The 22,328-nt window shown below is 37.8% G+C and overlaps 6 protein-coding genes across 10 annotated transcripts in view; 4 read left to right on the forward strand and 2 right to left on the reverse strand.

Moving 5' to 3' along the window:
* The window catches only part of agxt2 (alanine--glyoxylate aminotransferase 2), an 11,773-nt gene extending 8,616 nt beyond the window's left edge, over positions 1–3,157 (forward strand). Inside the window, exons 12-13 of the mRNA XM_025062062.1 lie at positions 539–748; positions 2,773–3,157. Coding sequence (XP_024917830.1) covers positions 539–748; positions 2,773–2,874 — 312 coding nt within the window. The 3' untranslated portion in view covers positions 2,875–3,157. The remainder of the gene's footprint in view (positions 1–538; positions 749–2,772) is intronic.
* A 2,367-nt stretch (positions 3,158–5,524) lies between these two features.
* On the reverse strand, positions 5,525–11,532 carry dnajc21 (DnaJ heat shock protein family (Hsp40) member C21). The gene is made up of 12 exons (XM_025062859.1): positions 11,125–11,532; positions 10,676–10,769; positions 10,463–10,586; positions 10,176–10,307; positions 9,153–9,457; positions 8,853–9,025; positions 8,496–8,583; positions 7,357–7,533; positions 7,204–7,252; positions 6,977–7,101; positions 6,167–6,248; positions 5,525–5,977 (listed from the first exon to the last, which is right to left on the reverse strand). Exons 1-12 carry the CDS (start codon positions 11,219–11,221, stop codon positions 5,813–5,815), a joined length of 1,611 nt encoding a protein of 536 aa, XP_024918627.1. The 5' UTR covers positions 11,222–11,532; the 3' UTR covers positions 5,525–5,812.
* A 441-nt stretch (positions 11,533–11,973) lies between these two features.
* Positions 11,974–14,358, forward strand: bxdc2 (brix domain containing 2). The gene is made up of 10 exons (XM_008326073.3): positions 11,974–12,174; positions 12,411–12,522; positions 12,606–12,649; positions 12,740–12,810; positions 12,897–12,946; positions 13,024–13,097; positions 13,325–13,375; positions 13,483–13,584; positions 13,671–13,799; positions 13,925–14,358. The coding sequence occupies exons 1-10, from the start codon at positions 12,025–12,027 to the stop codon at positions 14,162–14,164; spliced, it is 1,023 nt and encodes a 340-aa protein (XP_008324295.1). The 5' UTR covers positions 11,974–12,024; the 3' UTR covers positions 14,165–14,358.
* A 7-nt stretch (positions 14,359–14,365) lies between these two features.
* On the reverse strand, positions 14,366–17,276 carry rad1 (RAD1 homolog (S. pombe)). The gene is made up of 7 exons (XM_008326076.3): positions 17,211–17,276; positions 16,357–16,558; positions 16,152–16,260; positions 15,872–16,029; positions 15,588–15,688; positions 15,279–15,377; positions 14,366–14,936 (listed from the first exon to the last, which is right to left on the reverse strand). Exons 2-7 carry the CDS (start codon positions 16,549–16,551, stop codon positions 14,765–14,767), a joined length of 834 nt encoding a protein of 277 aa, XP_008324298.1. The 5' UTR covers positions 16,552–16,558; positions 17,211–17,276; the 3' UTR covers positions 14,366–14,764.
* Positions 17,243–19,038, forward strand: c21h18orf32 (chromosome 21 C18orf32 homolog). The gene is made up of 3 exons (XM_008326075.3): positions 17,243–17,400; positions 18,118–18,312; positions 18,405–19,038. The coding sequence occupies exons 2-3, from the start codon at positions 18,136–18,138 to the stop codon at positions 18,468–18,470; spliced, it is 243 nt and encodes an 80-aa protein (XP_008324297.2). The 5' UTR covers positions 17,243–17,400; positions 18,118–18,135; the 3' UTR covers positions 18,471–19,038.
* A 374-nt stretch (positions 19,039–19,412) lies between these two features.
* The window catches only part of dym (dymeclin), a 43,872-nt gene continuing 40,956 nt past the window's right edge, over positions 19,413–22,328 (forward strand). For 2 of the 5 annotated variants that reach the window (XM_025062858.1, XM_008326077.3), the window contains exons 1-4: positions 19,415–19,713; positions 21,172–21,378; positions 21,490–21,542; positions 21,696–21,789. In XM_025062858.1, the coding sequence (XP_024918626.1) occupies positions 21,239–21,378; positions 21,490–21,542; positions 21,696–21,789 (287 nt within the window). In that variant the 5' untranslated portion in view covers positions 19,415–19,713; positions 21,172–21,238. Of the gene's footprint in view, positions 19,714–19,763; positions 19,916–21,112; positions 21,379–21,489; positions 21,543–21,695; positions 21,790–22,328 lie in introns of those variants that run through there. The other 3 variants (XM_025062857.1, XM_025062856.1, XM_008326079.3) reach the window with 3 other exon arrangements.

The following is a 22,328-nucleotide window of genomic DNA, read 5'->3' on the forward strand; positions in this document are numbered from 1 at the left end:
GGGGGATCAGGCTGGAGGGGGGGGCAGATGGGTGGGGGGGCGGGGGGGGGCAAGATTATGGATGGCCATGTAGGTGAACAGGAGAGGTTTGTAATTAATGCGGTATTTAACTGGGAGCCAGTGGAGATGTTGGAGGACAGGGGTGATGTGATGGTGGGAAGGGGTCTTTGTGATGATACTGTTGTGCAATGTGTGTATATGTGTGTGCAGTTAATCATTACTGTCAGTAAGATCTAAAAAGAAAATGCATCAACAGCTAGATCCAAATCCAGAGCCTGGGAAAAATTCAAATGCACTTGATGGGATTCTTCTCACGAGTCACCAATCAGTTTTTAGTTGGTGAGCTGGGGAGTTGTAGTAAAATCAAATTAGAAAAATGAATATAAAACATAAGATATAAAATACTGTACTGTAAAACACGTTAAAGGAAAAAAGTGAAAATAAGATGCAGACAGCTGATATATTTATAAACCTTCAATGAACATGAGTTAATTAACATTAACAGCTGAACTTAGCGATCATGTAAGATGTATTATAGTATATTCTTTATGGGTGCGGGGGGGTACAGAAAGTATCTATACTTTCACTCAAGTATGTACTTTGTCTCAGCAATAATACTGCGATGAACTTCAAACCAAATATCCTGCAGGTCAGCAGAGACCCACTCCCAACCGAGGACATGCTTGAAATCTTTGAGGAAGTAAAGGACATGGGCGTCCTGATAGGAAAAGGAGGACTCTATGGACAGGTACCACAACATACGACACACACATACGTCACACGATCAAAAACACTGACACCAAAACCTGTGTCTGTATCACGCCCGATACCAAGTTCAATTACACCAAAACATGTCCGTGCAGCCGCTTGATACTTTGTTACAGCTTTTCATCACCAATCAGCCAGTGTTAGTGTCTGCTGCAGTGCAGTGTCTGATGGGTAATGTATTTACTTAGGTCAACAATGTCAACGTTCTGTTTTCCGTTATGACATGGGCAAAACAGTCAAAGACAAGTTCACCTTTAACAGCTTAATTTATGTCAAAAAATGATTTAACCAACATTGTTTCCTGCAACAAACTAAGTGACACTTTGTTGTTTGGAAACCAGGAGACTGTGTCTCCAATGAAAATGCACTGTTTTTTATTTTGTTTGTTTGTTTTGTTTTTTTTACCGTTTTATTTAAGTTGTCTTAAGATGACGGGGGTGAAGATTTGAAGATTTGGGTTTTAACGCAGAATAATGTGTTTCATTTGGACTTAAAGTCTTCTGTTAATGAGAAGAAGATAAAACCGCTTGTGAACAATTTCTTACAGTGGTTCAGGTTGATCTCACACACAAACACACTGCCCACAGAGCTGTGACACCTGCTGCACATAACACTGCCCACCTGTTAATGGCTTCATGTAGAAACTTGACTTAAAGTCAACCACATTTTCTTATTAGTTTGAAAAAAAAAAGGCGAACGTTTGTTTTTGTACTATTTCTTAAAATGTTCCTATTGTGTTTAATTAGGTTAGTCATAATCCTAATTAAATACACTTCCATTCCACAAGCAACCTGCAAGTGCGCCACCTGTAGGCGGGTTGGTATATAACAACAAATACATACAATTAATCTTCTCACTGCAGTGTTTGGACACCTACTGTAACCAGAGAATTATCTGATACTAAAAATACACTTTTTTTTCAAATTAAATAACACTGTTACATTTTTGTGAAGGCAGGGCCCAAATGCAGCACTCAGGAGGGCAAGATCAGAAGCTGAAGGTTAATTTACAAAATCCCAAATCGTAGACACGTACATGGCATGAGCACAAATCAAGGGCATAGACATGAAGCTCATGGAACACGAAGCACTGGCACAGAACATGGGCACTTAGCAAGAACATCACGAACAAACAAACAAACCTTGACCACTGTGGGATGACTGACGTACACTAAACAATAAACTGACAATAGGAATGACCGATATGTCGATATTGTCCAAACACTTAATTTCTGATTCCGATATCAACCGATACCGATATCGGCCTGGTAATATTTATTTATTTTTCTGTACAAACCATTGTATGAGCATGAGATTAAATAAATGAGCTGCAAAGTTGCCATCTAGTGACTTTCACTTTAACATACAGCCATTTATCCCCAAAATTATTTTGAGGGCACAGATCAGTCGGCGAAACCCAGGCATTGCGTTATCGAGTTTTCATTATCGGAGGAAAAACCGATAACGATTCTAACAGATATTATATGCTATGATATGCTTATATCGGACATTCTTAACCGACAATGACTGAGTGAGGGAGAGAGGTGTACATCTCCAGGGCAACAGGCGACTTTAGTCAGAATGACGACATCACAGGTCAGTGTGATCACACTCATTTCACCAGCAGACACAGGCAGAAGGAAAGGAAGATGAAAAATAAAGTCAGATTCTCCAGGAGCATTTCTTTCTTTTTTTTAATTTCTAAATCCCAGCAGTGCAGTGTCCTGGTGTTTTAGCAGTGGTTAATGATAGTACTTTATAGTAAAATGCCTTACATTTCAAATGTCGATCGTTGCTGTACTCTTGGATAAGAGGTGAAACGTCTTCTTGAGAAAACAGATTCATGTTCAGTTGTCTAACAGAATTCTTCAACCTTCTTTCTCCTGTAATTTCCTGTGGCAGGCGTCACGCCACTCAGTTCTAATTAGAGCCTTTTTCCTCCATACATTATACACCTCTGCGTAACGTAATGGGGCGCAATCATTATTTTCTGCTTTCCTTTTAGACGTTTCGCATCAAGCCCCCCATGTGCATTACCAAGGAGGATGCAGATTTCTTCCTGGCAGTTTTTAATAAATGCATCCACAGCTACATGGAGAGAAGATGAATGAAGACGGCCTCCGGTATATCTTGTATATCTGCAGACATAATATATGCCAAAACCCATTATGAAAAGATAATAGTCGAAGATGGTTTTGTGCATTATGGCTGTGATTTTTTAATGTGTGAAGATTGGGGTACAGGCTCTGTTTTTATAAACATCATGTACATAATTTTAACCTCCTCTACAAGTGTTTGTGTGTGTGTGTGTGTGTGTGTGGAATTTTACAATGCATAATTATTGTGGCAGTGGTGGCTTAATGGTTAATAAAGCGGACTTTGGTTCAGAAGGCTTCAGGTTCGAGTTGCAAAGTTACCATTGAGGTGCTCTGAGCACCGTCCCCACACACTGCTTGGTGAGTGCTTAAAGCTGCCCCCTGTTCACTTTGGTGATGGGTTAAAAGCAGTGGTCACATTTAGCTGTGTGCAGTGGTGTGCTGTGTCCTTCCTACACCAGTAGGAAGGTGTTCAGCTATTGATGTATTAGTGTCCATTACATCCAGCTTTTGAGAAGAAAATACATTTTTTATCAGCTTTTGAGAAGAAAATAAATTTTTTATATCAAATAATTATTTATTAAGCGATATTTTTGTTCACGAAAAATAGTTTAGAAAAAAAACAGAACTAGATTTTTATCTATCTATCATCTACTCATCAATTAATCCAACCATGGACCCATCCGTCCATCCATCTTTTAATCCATCCATCCGATATCTATCTATCTATCTATCCATCCATATCCTCTACTCGTCATTTCTGATGAACCTGTCCTTTCAGAACTTCCGGCGGTTTTGTTCTTTTTCTTCTTTGAACAACAAAATAATGAAGAAAACCAGAAAAAAAAGAGTCAAAAGCTGTGTGCTCCAATTTTGTAAAATAGCAGTTTCAAAAAAGGATTTTATTCAGTTCCACCTATTCTCTGCTAAGCAGCACTGATGACATCACCAGGAGCTCCAACTAATCAGAAGTCAACTCCACATGATTTCCACCAAAGGCGTTGAAATGGAAACGCTTTTACAGGAAAAGTCATAATTTCTGACGAACACCTGACTGTTCACAGCGGCCATCAACCAGATGTTAATAATAATGAAACTTTGCCTTTGACAGAAAGTATTTAGACTAAACAAAACATTTTTATTGGTTATTTTAATAGGAGTTTTTAATGGTAAGTATACAATTAAAAAAAAAAATAGCACCGCTTCTTCTTTACATCTCTGTCATCATCTTTTTCCTATTTAAAGTGGCTTGTGTTTATAGCACCACCTACAGGTGAGCGGCAATTACACGGTTAAAGCCCTAGTAAAAATAAGAAACAATTTCAACTTGTTCCTTTATCGGGGTCATCACAGAGGGAGATCAGTCAGTTATGAGTCAAAGCACCACGTAGTGGTCAGAGAACATACTACACCTGTGCACAATCCTGTCCATTGTGCAGACGAGAGGTTTGAAATATTGGCATTTGTTTAAAGACCTTTGGGCTTAGCCATGTATATGCAGTTTTATACTTGACCATTAGGACCTCACTGTGGGTTAATGAGCAGCGACACTCGCTTCTTAGTCTCCTCACGTTTCTTGTTCTCTGACCAGCCTCTGGGGTTCATGGTTCAAGTGTAGCAGTTAACCATTATTTAAAACAACATTCCAATAGTGAGATAAACAGTGATGATAAGGACAAAGTTATATATAGAGTTAGTGAATTGCAGCGTCAACACCTTACTTAACCTCTGGGCTAATAAGCAGAAAATATTCTGTTTGGCTAACACTAACACTCTGATAATAATGATTTACTGAAAATAATAGTTTACTGTGATGTAAAAAACGAAGGGTCATGCTTAGAATAAAATTAATTTAAATCATTAAAACATACTAATATCTATTTTGGGAAGCCTGGTCCTACTTTGTGTGAGAGTGAATCCTATATAACTGTGACTGTGGCCAATTGTTGCTCCTGAAATTTGAATTTAAAAGGGGCAAGCCGAAAGGAAAAGAAGAAGATTATTTTATATGTTTATATATTATGAGGTATGAAAAATATATATTCACCGCTAGGTCACAGACTGTTTATCTAATTCAACTTTATCGTCACTTCACAGTTACTGTAGCTTTAAGACTTTCCCGCTCTATCCGTGTTATACTTGTGGGTTATCGTAAAGGCAGTTTTCCAGAAGTGGCTCGGTTTTAAGCACTACTTTTTAGTGATTATTAAAGTTATTTTTGAGCTTTGAAACAATTTTATCCCGTCGAAAACAAAATCTTGCCATACTTTGATTTAAAGGGTAAGTGTACATCTTTGTTCATTTATTTGGGTATTTGTGTGTCGGTGTAAGGACAACGACGTCAGTAGTTTTGGGGTATTTGAACATATTAAACAACTGAAAATACGCGTTTGCGCGATACAGTATCCTGACGGTAGGCTAACGTCGTAGACTGCGCTGTTATCTTAAGCGAGTTTTCCACAAGTGGTTTGTTCTTTTAATGACTTAAGTTACTAACAGCGTTATTTCTGAACGTTCAACTATTTATATCCCCAACAATATTAAAAACAATCAAAGTTTTGACAATGTGTGTTAATTCAAAGAGAAATGTACACTTTGTTCATTATTTTCAGGTATTATGGCGCTTCTCTTCCCTCACTGACACAAATGACATTTGTCAGGTAAAAATAACGACCTGCAGTATCGCATTTATTTGAACATAATGTAGTTACGCACATGCAGAAGAAAGATGGTTACACGTACAGCAAAATCTTGGGTCAGATATTAATCTGTTTTTTTTTAATCCAAAGTTTCAGTAATGCAGTGATTCAGTGGCTAGCATTAGCGTAGACTGTGTCACTGAGACCTTGGATGAAGAGACCACTTTAAGTTTCCTTTGCCCATGGTCTGGTCTCTAGTGTCCCTGCTGAGTTCTACTCGTTCTGGCTCCTCAGCAAAGACAACGTTTTGTTATCTGTTTTTCTTCTTTTCCTTTTTGTTCTTGCTGAGCTGTGAGCTTTGTGCTGCATTTGAGGACAGCGCAGTGGCATGACCGCTGGTCTTCAGGTGGTCAAATAGCTTGTTTCTTGTGGTGAACTCATAGTTGCATGTCACACAGCGGAGGTTTGCTTCCATCTGGAGATGACATTTAGATATTTGTGTTTGTTATCTTTATATTGGACATGTGTAGAAACATGCACAACCATGAAATCAAAAGCAAATATATCAAAAAAGTGTGTTGTACAATGAGAGTGTCTTAGTATCTAGTACTATACATTGATCAGAGCTGTAAGGAAAGGGAATTAAACAGATCACTTTGCAAACCTCTTGTTCCCCCACTGTGTTTGACTTCATATTCTTTGGTTTGTCTTTTCCTCCTCCCTTCTTTCCCTTTGTCTTTGCAGAGCTGCTTAAACAAAACATTGACAAATGTGTTGGTTATGGTTTCATGTTATGGTAATGTGATGTAAAAATCACAACAAAAAAAACATTAAATAGCTCTCTATTTGTTAGCTAGGGTTCCATAATTCACACCTTCCCTGCAAGCAGAGTCAGGGTTCAATTCTCAGAGGAACTGCATACTTGCCTGTTGCAGCTGATCTGCTGTTAACACAAGAATTTTCCCGGTGTGGGATCAATTAAGTTCAAATTATTATTATTATTCAGTCTCAAACTCTACATGGTCTGATCTTTGTGGGTATGCTGGTGGGTTTTTAAAAGAGGTTTATTTTTAGAAAAATATGTTAAGTGATCAGATTCAAAGGTAGTGTGTAATTACAGCGACACTCAAATCCAGTAACTATTTCAAATGACCCACAGCTTTATATTCATGTGTATAGAATACACTCAGTTACAAAGGTCGGATGTCAAAGAGAAATGAATTAAAGTGGTTCTTGTCAGGAGCAATTCTAACGAAACTATCACAACATTGGAGTGTATGTGGTTTTAATTTCCAAGCTGTTTAACTCTACTTTAATTAAATTCCTTTCCATCTGGCTGATGATGCACAGAAAGGAGCTTGGGGAAGAAGGAGATCAAATAAAGCTCAAGTCGAACGGGTCAAGAGCAGAAACATACAGTAACTCCTGATAAAGTTGTTCTGTATATGAGGGCATATGAGGCAAGTGGACAGACCTCTTGGTTTCTGAAGGAGTAGGACCTTCCTGATTCTCCTGCTCTGTGGGTTCTTCTGTGTGATTTTCTGTGCAGGAGGTCACTGTTGGGGTCTCCTCCTCCACGGTCTCAGCTTTTGGAGAACTCTTGTGTGAAAACAACAAGAAAATCAATGAATAAAGGTTGAGAAGGTTAGATTACCAAGTGACCGCTAATCTAACCTTCAAACCTAAGCACATATTACTTACATGTACGACTTCTTTCTGTTTCTTTTTCCTCTTTTGTTTCTTGGACAGCCTACGTCAAAGAAACAAAAAAGGCCATAATAAAACAAACCCATGGACAAAAACAAACTGCTAAAGTTCACTAAAGTGACACTGAGGAGCAATCGAGCTGCTTACTTTTGCCTTGGCTTTTCCTCCTCCTCTTCTTCTTCCTCCTCATAAGCCTGTGTGTTCTCCTCTCTTCCGTCGTCTTCCTCTAGGTTGAATCCAAGCGATTCCTCCTCATTTTCTAGCTGTTGCCGTAGCAACGCCACAAGCTCTCGGTGCTTTTTAGATTTTTCATGGTTTTTCATTCTGTGGAAGAGAAAAATAAAATCATTGTCTGCTGGGAGAAACTGAACATATCTAGGTGTGTACAAAAATATTTAGATACATAAATAGAGACAATGACTCAATATTTTTTTAGTCCGGAACATAACTTTTATTAAACGTGTTCCTTCTGAGTTTGTGGTTTTAAGAGAACAAGAAAAACAAACCTGGTTACTGATTACTCAGAGATAAATAATTCTAAGGCTACTCAGACCTCATAATGGGCAGCGATCATTTATCTGTTTTTTTTTTGCTAAAAGCTATAGCAGCAAGAAACATCACAAAGGTCGAAACAGAAGTAGCGGCTTTTTTTTTTATTTCCTTTTAAAAATCACTAGAAATGTTTTTTTGTTTCAGCAGAAGGCACTTTTAAAGAAAAAAATGCTGGACTGCTGATGTATTTGGAGTCAATATTTGTGTCTTTCCTTTTTTTTATATGTCATTTAGTCTTATGTCTATAGTTTTCGCAGGACAACATTTTCTCATGGATTATTTTCCTACAGAGACAGAGGCCCATCTATAAAATCTTATACTGACAATGACCTAATGTAGTTGGAATTATCTGCAGTACAGTCAGATTAAAAGTATGTGTAGTACTTTCACATGTACACAGGAAACAATATTCCATTAGTGCATGTACACTAATCAAAATACTATAGATTAAAGTTGAGATCCCTTTATAATAAGGTTGATACGTACATGTTTATCCACATTTAAATTATGTATTTTAAATATAGAACATGTTTTTTATAAACACATGTTATTTAACACCATGACTACCATAACATGTAAGTTCACACACACACCATGACTACCATAACATGTAAGTTCAACACTATACTGCGTTAAATCCCACATGGTGTACCTTTCGATACCACACGTTGATTTGAGTGAATGTGTTTAAAAGTGCAACTACTGCAGTGGCTGTGTTTTTCTGAAATACTCACGCCTTGTCTGATTTGAACAGTTTATCACAGGCGGGGCAGTACAGCTCGTCATAATAATCTATGTTCTGGTCATCTCCATCAGGTTGGTCTGCACAGGTAAAAAATAAATAAATAAAAACAACAATTTGACATTTAAATGGGATTACTCATAGGGTAGATGTGGATTAATCACGATTAATTAAGGTTAATCATCATGCCTAAATATGGTTTTGTTGGAACAGACAAATACCAAATGTATTTGATTTTCAACCTGTTTGTATTTGTGACTAATCCAAATGAGTTTTGTTATGTGAAGTAGTAATACAATTAAGTACTATAGATGAGAGTTAATGAGGCTTCAGTCTCCTCCTTTCTGACCTGCTCCCTCTTGACTGTCCTTCTCCTGCGAGTCCATATCCTGCTCCTCTTCCTCCTCCTCACTGTCTGATGCATCTCCAAACTCCTGGCCGTACTGAGCCTCTATCTGCTGCAGCTCCTTCTCCAATTCAGACATGGCTGCCCAGCTCTGCTCCTTGTACTCCTCTGCCAGTCTTAAACAGACAGTAAATGAAAGTACTGCTTAAAAAAATAACAGAGAAAATATGTACAGTGAAGACTCACTTGGCCTGAACTAACAGAGAAAATATGTAAAATCTTAAATGTACAGTGAAGACTCACTTGGCCTGACTGAGTTTCTGTTTCCTCCTCAGCTCCTCTGCTTTCTTGAGTTTCTCAGCGTTCTGTTCCTCCACCAGTTTCCTGTGCGCCTGCACACGTCTGTCGCGCTTGCGTACGAAAGCCACTAGTTGTCGCACCAGTTCATTTCTTTCCTTGCGAGCCTTCTCTCGCGTTTTTTTGTTCTCTTTCTCCATCGCTCTTTTTTCCCAGCGGTTGGAGCCATGTCTCGTGTCGTACTCCTCTTTCCAGGCAAAGTTCTTACGTGTACAGAAGCTCTGCCAGTAACCGTAAAACACACGCACTACCTGTGGAGTGAGCAAAAAAAACATTTGTTTCCTTTAATATTATAATTTAATGTAAAATATTCAAGTCTAATCAATACAGATGTAACTATACACTCAATTCACAATAGAATTAATGATACAATTTTATCGTGATTTTTGTTTGGAGAAAATGAGCTCTAGATAAATTATGACCAAATACATTGGTCCTTTATGCACTTTTTTGAACTATGCAAAATACTATCACCAACAGAAATGGTCTTGTGTACCTCATAAAATGAAGTATGTTAAAAAACACAATGCAACAAAAACATTTCTTAACAGAAACACTGCACATCACCATTTATCTCCTCTTATTAAAAGTAAAACTGGTTTGATCTTATTTACCTTGGTGTCAATACATTAAACAAAAGAAAAACAAAATAACTGAAAATAGTTCCTTTCTTAACAGAAACACTGTAAATCATTGTTTGTGTCTGTGGTAGAAGTTCTTTCCACCTTCTGTTTGAACACTTGAATGTCACTTAGGCAACGTAGAAACGTGATGTCTTGGTTTAATAAAGAGACACAACCAATGTTTTTAGGCGCATACCGTCACCTACTGTACAGTACCGTGTGTGTAGACTCATGGTATAACCACTGACATTTTGAGATAATGCAGCCTAACCAATTCACGATCAAACACTGAAGAAAATGTATAAAACGGATATTTTATAGTGTGGTGAGCACATTAGTTTCTTACAGTGTCATAGTCACTCTCAGAGTTTCCAAATGAAGGAAACTCCTCCTCGTCATCCTCATTTTCTCCACTACCCTGCTCAATTTCTTCCTTTACAATCGACTCAAAGAGGTCTCTGTAGACTGTGTAAAAACCCTAGAGAAAGAGAGAATAAAAAACAATGATTGTGGAGTAGAAAAAAATTATTTTGTCGATACAATCTCAACAAATAATCTTAGAATCTGAATCTGAATTATTTTTGCTATTTTTGGTATAAAAAATACCAAACATTTAATTTTGAACACACAAACCTTTTCATCATCCCCAAAGCCACAGTAACACGTGACAGTAAAGAACTGCAGCAGGTCAATGCTGTCATCTTCATAGTCTCCACTCAGTCCTCCTTTCAGCAGAGCCTCTCTGTGGTTGTCATACCTGCAAAGACAATGATCAATGATGTCAATGCAGCATCTTCTAATTCAAAAAGCACAAAGATGCGGTGCTTCAGAGCTCTTTGTACCTACCAGGCTCTTTCCTGTGGGTCACTCAAGACATCATAAGCTGCCTGTATCAACTTGAAGTGCTCTGCTGCCTCCTCTGCATTATCTAAGTTTTTATCTGGGAAATTTGTAGCAGAATCATTATAACATTTAAAATGCTTTTGAATGTTTTTTAACGTTGGAGGTAAAGGCAAGTATTGACGTGTTTTCCTGATAAAATATAAGGAGACCTGAGTATGTATATTACATATTAAATATAATACAGAAATTAAGTAAAACTCAGCATTCTTAGCATTTTTCTCCCAGATTTCGGTCGCCTTAAGTGATAAAGAGTAAACCTTTTACTGACCTAAACATGCTTCCTAATATGTACGACAAAGACCAACTCAACCCTCATGTGTTAGCGTAGAACATAATTAAATGTAGTACAGACACAAGACAGCAATTGACAACCAAGCGTCATTGTAACTCACCTGGATGCCATTTTAATGCTAATTTACGGTAAGCTTTCTTTAAGTCGTCGTCTCCGGCGTCTCGTTTCACACCGAGGATTTCATAGTGACACTTCATTTTAACACTGACACTAAAAACAGCAAAGAATTACAAAATATAGTAAACGTTTCTCACGTTGCCGCAGTCGGGGCTAGCTTTAGCATTTAGCAAACAGCGCAGTGCTACCTAAATAGCATCTTATTATTTATATTATTAAACAGACTATTTCGCCAATGACAATACGTTTACTTCAATAAATAAAATATACACACTACAACTATGTAAAGTATTTTACAATTCATATAGATAAAGTTAAAAGTGTTGAAATGGCACAATCTAGTGTCACCAAAGAGCATTATACTGAAGCCGGTAGGTAATCTCGCGAGAACGCACAGTCGCAGTTCTCTTGACAACTATGGACACGTGTGTGTTGCTGCCCTCTACCGTAAAAATATTGTAAAATATTTTTTGACTGTTTTGCTGTTATGAAAGCCCAATGATTGTGGATTGGTTGTGCTTACATTATGATATATAGGTTAAATAAAGAAAAATAAACATTTAATACTTTTTAAAACATGCATGACGTTTGATTGCTCCGTCACCGATAAAATAAATTTATTTCTATACAACTTCAGCCGAAGACATTACATGTTTCACACTGGCATAGTTTGGTTTATCTATCATAGTTTGAGCCCTTTTTTGTTTTTACAAAAACACTGCAAAACTGCGCATTACATTTTCAATATAATACAATGTAATAAAGATTTAGTTTCTCACCCTACCCCAACCGCGCCAGTAGGGGGCCCTATCCTTATTTTCGTTTACGTGTGGATCCGTCCCCAGTCACGCGAGATTTGTGTTTACGGGTGTAGAAAACAGTCATGGCAGCATTCAAGAGAAAACGTGGAGGACAGGGTCCTGTTGATAAAAAGTCAAAGAAAGTGAAATTTGTTGCGGATGAAACTGAGGCACCAAGTGAGAATGAACCAGAGAAGAAGAATGAAGTCACAGTTCCAGCACCGGTGTCGGCGGTGAGATTTTGGTCTGATATTTAGCCACTGGAGTTGCTAAGTTAGCCTAGCTGCTAATTTTCAGCACTGTAACGTGTTGATGTTTTCCACAGTAATTTAAGTCTATCGTTAAACATATATTGTTGCCAAAACGCCCACACTGGCGACCATCAAATATTATCTAAAAAATTTGTTTTAGTATATTTTAGGAAGTCAGTCGTTTGTTATGAAATTCTAAGTAAATATATCTTCAACAGGGCAAATGGACCAACAAGGAAAGAGTCCTCATTTTCTCCTCCAGAGGCATCAACTTTAGAACAAGACACTTAATGCAAGACCTAAGGACCATGATGCCTCATGCCAAAGCAGGTGAGCGTCGTTATGGTTTTTATGTATTATTTCTGGTAAACAGACACTGATGGTATAACAACTATGCTTTTGTTTAATTTTAGACACAAAAATGGACAGAAAGGACAAGTTGTTTGTAATCAACGAGGTAAGTGTGTTGTTGTCTTTTTCACCATTGTCTCAATCCTTGTGAGATAATTTCTACCACAGTGTAGTTAAAACCATGGTTGTTCTGTAGGTTTGTGAAATGAAAAACTGCAACAAATGCCTCTTTTTTGAGGCCAAGAAAAAGCAGGACCTATACATGTGGTGAGTGTTTTATTCTTACATTTCTAAACACTGATCTCTGATTTTCTTTTAAAGTGACATGGCATTATTAATTTTTGATTCAACAGGATTGCAAATACACCACATGGACCTTCTGCAAAGTTTCTAGTTCAAAACAGTAAGTTTAACTTGTGTTTGACCTCATACTTTAATTGAGCTTAAGTTTGTGTTATTTATTTTATTTTATTTTTACAGTCCATACACTGGCAGAGTTGAAAATGACTGGTAACTGCCTGAAAGGATCCAGACCTCTGCTGTCATTTGATCCAGTGAGTATGAGAAACTCTTTTCAGGTTTTTGTTTAGCAAATAACCATAAATAATTTAGTCCCTTATTCATTCCACAATGTGGGAATTTACAGTGTTTGTCTTTGCAACCCACACTGGCTGCCATAGGAGGCACCATTGGAGATATGTAGTTCCTCTGGTAACCAAACCCTGGACACACCTATTGACAGTCCTTCTCGTAACATTCTTTCATTAATTGTTATCCACAGAAATTTGACAAAGATCCTCATTTCGCTGTATTAAAGGAGCTCTTTATTCAGGTCTGTATGAAAAATATTTGAAAAGTGTTTAACACGACAGAAATAAATTGGTTTGAAAGATGAGTCAGGTTTGATTCTACCTTACTACTGTACCATTGTTTTTTCAGACATTTTCCACTCCACGTTACCATCCAAAGAGTCAGCCCTTTGTGGACCATGTCTTCACCTTCACCATTGCAGATAAAAGGATATGGTTCAGAAACTACCAGGTAATTAAAAAAAAAAATCCAATTATTTTAATAACGGTTCTAAAATCTAGTGTTTTCTTCTTCTAAATGTTTTATTTTTTTTATAGATTATTGAGGAAGATGGCTCTCTGGTGGAGATTGGACCTCGCTTTGTTCTCAACCTCATTAAGCTCTTTCAAGGAAGCTTTGGAGGACCAACACTTTATGAGAACCCAGACTTCAAGTCTCCCAACATGGTAATACCACCTTTATGACTTTTGAATTATTCAGACATTATTATTTTTGAACCAGTGTAAAAATTGTGAACAGATCTTTGTGAAATTGTCATTCATAATTTTTTTTTCTTCTCCACATCCTGAAGCATCGCCGAGAGATCCGTCTTGCTGCAGCAGCCAAAGTCCGTGAGAGGCAGATGGTGAAGGAGCTGCACAAAATCAAGAAGAGCGAAGCGAAGGAGGATTTGGACAAAGACGTCACAGCAGATGTCTTCGTGACACCTGCCGAGGAAAAGCCTGTTCACATCGAAACAGAACCACCGCAGTTCAAAGAGAAAAAGAAGAAGTTGTGTGGTTTCAAAAGACAGAGGATGGCACGCAGGTAGCTCCATGGACTGTCGTCATGAAACGCCACTGCCACGATTCATTCTCAGTACAGACTGTGGTTCTGCAAAAGTGCAGTCAAACCTGGTGTAGGAAAAAATGCTGTTTTTGTTCAGTGAAACATCTTGTGATTAAAAACGTCTTTGAAGATTTGCCAACATTTACTCAACTTTGTTTAATAAAAATAATTCTTTAACAATTTATTTTTTTTATTTAAGTTTTATCATGGGTCTGTGCATCAGAGTAATACAATGATGAGTATGATCTGATTTTCACATACTCCAAAATATACCAACTTCAACATGGTCACAAAGGAAATATGAAGGCAGACGCTCATGTCTCCACTAGGATCAAATGAGCTGCATCTGAACGTTGTTCTAAACCCGGTGATGAAACTGCACTCAGGTCAGTCCAAAGTACTAACATCATCTTCAAAACTCCCAGCTTCACTCCTTTTGCTATGACGCAAACATCACATCGTAATCCAGGGACCTCAACTTAACCCAATCGTACAGAGTCTCTGACAGTCTGTCCTCAAAAACGCTGAGCTCCTCTTAAAGTGCTTAATAAAGTAGGGAATAGAACCAACACACGCTCGGCTGTCACTCCACCTCCTCGTCAGGACAACAGTAATATTCCACGAAGCAGACCTGTCCACAGTCGTTCCTGACCAGGTACTGCAGAGACAGGAAGCCCCTGCTGTCTGTCCTCACGGAGACCTTACTGGACAGAGCCAGGGCTTTGGTGGACGGCTTCAGCAGAGACATCTTGTACCTGTCAGGCAAGTAAACAAACACTGCTATGTTATCTAGGTTTTCGCTCACTTTTCGTGGTCTGTAAGGCAGAATGGTTACAATAGATTTACTGTACTGTGAAGGAGAATTAATTAAAATTCAAAAACACGTAAAAAGTAGTAAAGTCCCCCTTGCTGTAACACAAGAACACTAACTGCTCTTTCTATTGCTGGATCCTTTTATACATTACCATTAGCAAATATTTGCCCAGCATTTAACACTATTAACCAACTTTTGGTTCCCCTAAAATGTCCGCAGAATATATTCTATATTCTTCTGTTCTAAAAAAAGAAATCCCCTATCATCATCATGCAGTAATCACCTGTTGGTTTGAGTTGTGGTGCAACGAAAAAGCTCCATCATCTCCGAGTCTTTAGGATAATCATAATGAGCGTTTCCAGAGTTCCCAAATGTAGATAACCTGAGATGAAAGAAAAGATTTTCATCAAAAATACATTTTAAAAAATATATAAACATATATCAACAAACCAAGTGGCAAACAAATACAGATGAATCATCCCTGCAGCATTAGGTTAAACGTGCAGGTCATTTTAACCACAGACGTGCACTTGGATGAAACTGAACTCTTTATACATTGACTTCATGATTTTCTGCATTATTTTCTTTTTACCTAAAATACGGTTGGTCTGGTGACATTGTGATCTCCAGCACCTCACTGGTCGTATCCAGTTCGGAGAACGGTTCTCTTAGACTCTCAGACAACAGGATCACCTCAAAAGCAAATATCATAGCACACAGTTAATACTTCCAGTTTTTACACTACATGTTGTCTCCTTTAGTTGTCACTAAATTTAAAGGAATTGGTTACTGTTAGCCTTTTGTCTGAGTTTCTTAAAGCCATTCACCTTGTTTGTGACGTTGGCACTACAGAACTCAAAATCAATCAGCTCTTACCTTGTTTGTGACGTTGGCGCTACAGAACTCAAAATCAATCAGCTCTTCTGGTTCTTGTGTGTTGATCTTACACACCGTCACCACACCCCCCTCTTCTAAGAACAAGGTCAGAGGGTAACCGTATCCTTTGTAGCACATTCGTAATGCCGTTGACAATCCTGCAACATCAGAGGAGGGCCGTAAAGAAAATGTGGTGTGAGAGAAAACAAACAAATATATCCAAATCTACATGTGGATTCTTGTATTACTTTTCAATATTTTTCCTTTCTACCTCCCTTACCTGGTACTATGCTTCCCCCAAAGATGTTGAGGCAGTCTAACAGAACAGTGAGATTGACCTGAAAACCCACCACATCTTCCCTAATGGTGAACTCTTGGAAGATGTCAGCCTGTCATAAAAGTAGGTATTTATTTACAACGCATTATAAGATAATGTTACACCTCAGAAAACCTGGCAAATCCTGCCAACAGTAAATCAAACATACTTGGATAAAAGCGTTGGCTTGCAGACACTTGGAGTCCTCCACAGTGACTTTCAAACCGTTGGGTGTAGCGTTAAAGATGGCGTGGTCCTTGAAGGTGATGGCTTTCAGTATGTTGGAGAGATTGCGAGCATTATCCAAACTGGCTACTAATACATATTGTTCATCATCAGCCTGTGATTGAGTGGACAGAGGCATTGTGGCACTAGAGAAAAGATAATGAAAAAGAGTGAATGGTCAATTTAGGAGACTAAAAAGATAAAGAACTTAATTAAATTGTGTACAAAAGTTGGATAAAATAGGTTTTGTGAATTTGTCAAATGTTGTTTTTGGTATGCTACTAAAATGCTAACATTTATGATAACAAGGTAAAACATACAATTTCCTCGCCTACTAAAATGCTAACAAGGTAAAACATACAATTTCCTCGAAAAAAAAAATCACTAAATAAAAATACATTTAGGCCCATCACATAACACATTATTAACACATAACACATATATATACTGTATTTATCAACAACAAACTTTAATATGTCGTCGACATGTGACGTGTTTATTGTATAGTACTATTGCATGAGTAACACTAAAATGGTTACAATTTTCGCTCACTATGCAGCTGTCCAAAAATTACAGGTACTTAATCATTTTTTACAGCATTCAGAACAAAACAAAAGTGTGATTTAGGTCGCAAAATGTTATGAACTTCATGAGCTCATACGTGACTCATTACCACACATCTTATACTACCATGAGAACCACATATATTTGTATTACAATATATAATTTAACGTTATCCGACTTAATTCAAAATCCTAACTATTTTGGAAGCTGAAGAGGTAGATGCAAAACACTTACAATCTGGTGTTTTGGAGAAATGTGCCGCGTTTTGTTTCTCCAATATTTAACTTCCGGTCTCCTACCGGAAATATGTAAATGCGCAAGCGCGTCTAGGTTCCAGAGATTTCGCTGTGGTGTTCAACAACAAAACGAGACGTATTTTCCTCACATCGTACCTGACATTGTCTATGATTTCTCGACCACTGAGGTAAGTACCTCTACTTGGTATTTAAATCTCGTCTATTTCAACATCCTTTCGTTTTAATCATAAAACGCCTTGATTACCCGTCGAACCAATGCAGGAAGCTAACTTAAGCTAACAGCTTGGTTGCATGACAACGACTTTGTGTATAATCTTTAACAACTACCCTTTAATCTAACCTCTGATTGATGACTTATGCTTGTCACCTTATGGGTTACTCTATACAAACGTCACAGCGAGAAAACTAATCGACTTTATCTGAACTAGTTTAAAGATATAAGTGAAGGATTAGCAGCATCTGGTGGTGAAATTACATGTTGCATACATGTCAGCATTCCTGACCAGGCGTTTAGCCTGGTTACAAATAATTAGAAACAGCCGTCTCTGTGAAGAGAAATGGCTTATTTTATTTATATATATTCTTTAAAGGGACACAATTAGTGAAGAATAAATTCTTATGCAGTGTCAATTTATTGAGATTTTCTCAAATAAAACAGCTGAATAATAATAAAAATCTCTCTATATACGGTTTAATATTTAAATTAAGTTAGAGACATTAAGTAATAACACAGTGATGCAAATGTTAGTATAACTGACATCTTTGATGTACAGTTTGTGTAGGTGTTGATTTAGGTTGATTTTATGATTCCTTTCTTGCCTGATGTATTTTACATGTATATTTTTTCAGTTCAAACCAACAGTTTCTTTTTTCACTTCTTCCAGACATTTCTAACCACAGCCATGGTGTGTATTCCCTGTATCGTCATCCCTGTCCTTCTTTGGGTCTACAAAAGGTTCCTGGAGCCAATTATTTATCCATTCATTGCACCTTTTATAAATACATTCTGGAACAAAAAGCCTGTCACTGAGGCGAGTGACACAAGTGACCAAAAACTAGGTGAAAATGGTATTTGCAAGGTAAGAGTATTATCTCACAGTTGGTGATAATTTATACTTTTTATTGTATTTCCATAAATGCCAATGCGGTTAAATTGTTTATTGTCTTTCAGAGCGAGAACAATGGTGACGTCACTGCCAATGGAGCTACGCTAACAGCTGATAAGAAAACAGATTGACAGCATCAATTCTGTATATCATATCTAACATACTGTAAATATTCCAGTGATGGTATAAAAAATTTAAATATAAGATAAACAAATGAATTGACTTAAATGTCTTCTATAAACCCTGGTTTTCTAACTTTCTAACTCTAAAATGTATGAATGTTTTTTTCCCACTGAAATCAAGAACAGTAGTTGATGTTATATTGTGCAGTAATATATGTATTTTATTTAATTTTTAATGTCACAGCAACTCTTTCTCAGACACTCAGAATAAAGACGTTCATTTTCCGCCGTCACTCAGCTATGCTTCTTTTCAAACCACTTTCATTTTCATGTCTAAAGGAAACATAAAAAGTAATGTAACATCAGAAGAATATTGCATTTTCACTAATAAAGCTGTGGGTTCTATAGAAATGCAAATCCATTATTTTTCAAACTGACATTTATATTTGGTTCTTGGTTTCCTACATTTTTTTTCTTGTTTTGTGAAAGACCAAATGTATGAATTGCTCTATTTCCAGGTGTGAAAAAATTGTTCTATAGCTGTTTTAAATAAAATTATTCATGAGTCTGAGTAAAATGTGTGTATTTTCGTATATATATATATATAGTTTAAGGGCTATACCACAAGAGGAAACAAATATCTACGCAAGGTAAATACAGTATGAAACAGTATGTTTTCATTATTACCTAAATAGGAATTTATTTTGAAGTCTTTAATAACTTTAAAAAAATGAAAACAATTCTTCTAGATTCTAGAAGTTATGCGGGAGTTCTCAGCGCTATTTCCCAAAATCTAGAATTAACCCCATTTGATGTTTTCCAACAATGCTAAACTAAAATCGATTGCAATCCACGTCGATTATGAAGTAACTTTCACTTTCAAAGGAAATACAAAGACACTTGTTAATCCACTGGTGGCAGTTGAACTCTCGCGATCTGCGCAGTATTTTTTTTCTCTCCTGTGTCAGCACACGAAGGGCCTCTGCACTCTATCAGCTCTATTTCTATCTGCAACGTCACTGACGTTGAAACGTCATCACGCAAGGGGTGGCGACGTGTAAAACATGGAGGAAAAGAGTGTGTAGAGTAAACTTACTAGCCTCAAATTTTACGTAATTTCACGTATTTGACTTCGTTTATTACTGCCCATAAAGACATTTGGAACTTCAAGAATTAATGTAAAGATAGTGTCATCCGTTTACAACCCTGAGAGCCGAAGAGTTGAGGAAACTACAAAAAGCTTTTATGACAGGTAAGCCGAGCGGTCAGCTGATTGCATACAAGCGGTGGACGTCAGCCTATTTCTGGACAGTGGCGTATTTATCAGTTGACATTGCGCATGAGACCGTTTGCATCCGACCCAGTAGGTTTTAAGCACTGCGTTCTGACCGTTGAGTCACCGATTTGTCTAAATAATCTGCAAGGCGCGGACTATTTCCTGCGCCCGAGGCGGGGTGAGTCTGCTAACGCCACGGCTGTAGGTATATTAAAGCAAAAATCGGCAAATAAACCCAAACACGTATCAGCATACAAACTTAAAGCAGGGTCTTTAAAAATACATGTCTCTATATAGACATTTTTCAGAGATATTTTGTGACATGTACATAGTAAATGTGTGGTTATTGTAACCTTTGCTTCTCATCAAATGTCTCATAGGCAGAACCTGTGTGTTTAAGGCGTGCCATTAAATAGAAAAACAAATCCTGGTTCCGGATATTTCACGTGGTCGATTCATCTCGTTGGAATATGTGTTCGAACTGGATGAGCAGGCATATATTTTGTGTGTGGTCGTAATATTAGGTTTTCACTTTGCAGTTGGTAGGTTTAAAGCTTTCTGAACGACATTATATATACTGTTTATGAACTTGAGGCAACGAATTGAAGCTTAAACCATATCTATACCATCTTTGACTGTTTGCACTGTTGCTGCTGACAGTTGATGCCCAGGTCTTCATCCTCACCCATGATTTTTTTTCTCTCTCTGCATCCTCACCTCTCTAACAGACCAAGTGTCACTCACACACATTCATTATTTCTTGCTTTTTAATACCACGGTTTCCTGTTAATGTATCATTACTTTCACATCTGCTAAACACTCGTACCACAGAGTACAAGGTCATCAACGCACAACAAGATCCACAGACTTGAAAGATCAATAGTTCAACTATGACTGACCTATAAATTTTACACCCTGGTTCTGTTTTGCTGTCCACATGCAATGTAGTGCACCACTTTGAGTACTTTTCTGCCACACCTGAACATACAGTATAATACAATATCACAGTCATAGGCTTTATTGACATTGACAAAGCACAGGCTGTACTAGTCTGACAGTATTTTAAGGAGGAAACCTAACAGCGCCCTGCTATTTAGATCTTCTGGCTTTAGCCTGGTTTAAACTCCTTCCTTTCCTCTATCTTTATTCTGTGACTGATCAACTTGATGCTTCTGTTGTTACTCAGACTCTGCACAACATTGTGCTGTCAGTTGGCAACACACAGTAAAATGTAAATGCCTGAACATAATATTATCTGAAATGCTTTGATTACACAACGTGACCATGTTTTGTTTTGTTTGTTTTTTGTGTTTCTTGATTACACAACGTGTACATGTTTTGTTTTGTTTTGTTTTGTTTGTTTTTTGTGTTTCAGAAAAGTGTGTGTGCAGAGGAACCTAAGATAAAACTCGTAGTATCTTCTCTTCTCTCCAGGGTTTGGTATGTGCCTGGTGACTACACAGTGAAGGGTGGTGAGTCTGGCTAAGGGGAGCCAGTAGCGATGGGAGCCAACACCAGCCAGGTCAGTGACCTGTCTGATAACGAAAACCTCCAGAGGCTGGTGGGCACAGAGTCCATTTCAGAGAATGATCCATTCTGGAACCAGCTCATCTCCTTCACCTTCATCAGTCCCACGAGCAGGTAAAGATTTAGTCCAGATGTTAGTGCTACTAAAAAACGTATGAGGCCACAGCTAATGCTGGGTATGCTGAGTTACCACACCCATGTCCCTAATGTCTTTGTTGTGTACAGTGGAGACTCCAAGTTGCTTGAAGAGGCAGTCATTCCTTTGGCCAAAATTCTCAGTAAGTTGGCCTATGCCTTGTTTACCATAACGTCCTGTGTTTCTATCACCAATCAATTTGTCAGTTATAGTGTAAATACTGGAAAGTTTTTATTTTGGAAGTTCTGATATGTGTTTTTGTTCATTTTTGCTGTGTTATCAATTTCTTTCCAAGTTGAAAACAATCCCAGGACTGGGAACTTTGGCGCTCTGGTGAGAGTTTTCCTGGGAAGAACCAAAGAACTTAAAATCTCTACAGAATGCCAAGAGTGAGTATGGGAATATGTGGGAGAAAAAAAGTACATCCTCATGTTACTAAGTTAGTAAATATACATGCCAGCTATTGTTTGATTAGCCCCACAGAGTCATCCGTTTTCATAATCCAAAGTAAATGGTTGGATTTTTCCCATGAGAAATCTGGCGAGGCCTAACCATCAGCACATGTGCTGTTATTCCCCTTTCCTGTTGCCAAACTCAGTTTGCAGACTCTGACCCTGCCCAAATCACCAAATGCTGCCGGTGGGAATTCTCCATGTTGTCCTTAACATCATTAGAGGTTGGAGTTATTTCTCCCCAGCGGCTGGTGTCAAGTCCCCTTATGTTTTATAACAGGTTTTGTCCCAGAAACACTCCTACATTTTCTGGATGTAACATAATCACCATGTGCTAATTGGTGTTTTGTGGGACTGATTACACACCCTTGTGTTAGTGTTTAGTGGTTGTGAAACACTGTGGCTTTAACTTGATGGCTCCAATCTTATTTCCCACCAGCATTTTCCCAATTTTTGTCTGTAGTTAAAAATTACCT

Source organism: Cynoglossus semilaevis, chromosome 14 (assembly GCF_000523025.1).
Source record: "Cynoglossus semilaevis isolate Cse_v1.0 chromosome 14, Cse_v1.0, whole genome shotgun sequence".
Classification (NCBI taxonomy): Eukaryota; Metazoa; Chordata; class Actinopteri; order Pleuronectiformes; family Cynoglossidae; genus Cynoglossus; species Cynoglossus semilaevis.

Bases quoted from the DNA above. Each gene is read 5' to 3' on its own strand.
- dnajc21 (XM_025062859.1), bottom strand. From the start codon at position 11,221: ATGAAGTGTCACTATGAAATCCTCGGTGTGAAACGAGACGCCGGAGAC. The intron at 10,308-10,462 runs GTTTGTGTGTTC...CTCTTTCTCTAG, and splicing joins GCTTTGGGGATGATGAAAAG to GGTTTTTACACAGTCTACAG. The intron at 9,026-9,152 runs GTGAGTCTTCAC...TGTCTGTTTAAG, and splicing joins CAGAAACTCAGTCAGGCCAA to ACTGGCAGAGGAGTACAAGG.
- rad1 (XM_008326076.3), bottom strand. From the start codon at position 16,551: ATGCCTCTGTCCACTCAATCACAGGCTGATGATGAACAATATGTATTA. The intron at 15,689-15,871 runs GTAAGAGCTGAT...TTTGCTTTTGAG, and splicing joins GCGCCAACGTCACAAACAAG to GTGATCCTGTTGTCTGAGAG. The intron at 14,937-15,278 runs GTGATTACTGCA...CTTGCCTGACAG, and splicing joins ACCACAACTCAAACCAACAG to GTACAAGATGTCTCTGCTGA.
- c21h18orf32 (XM_008326075.3), top strand. From the start codon at position 18,136: ATGGTGTGTATTCCCTGTATCGTCATCCCTGTCCTTCTTTGGGTCTAC. The intron at 18,313-18,404 runs GTAAGAGTATTA...ATTGTCTTTCAG, and splicing joins GTGAAAATGGTATTTGCAAG to AGCGAGAACAATGGTGACGT.
- bxdc2 (XM_008326073.3), top strand. From the start codon at position 12,025: ATGGCAGCATTCAAGAGAAAACGTGGAGGACAGGGTCCTGTTGATAAA. The intron at 12,523-12,605 runs GTGAGCGTCGTT...GTTTAATTTTAG, and splicing joins GATGCCTCATGCCAAAGCAG to ACACAAAAATGGACAGAAAG. The intron at 13,376-13,482 runs GTCTGTATGAAA...TTGTTTTTTCAG, and splicing joins TAAAGGAGCTCTTTATTCAG to ACATTTTCCACTCCACGTTA.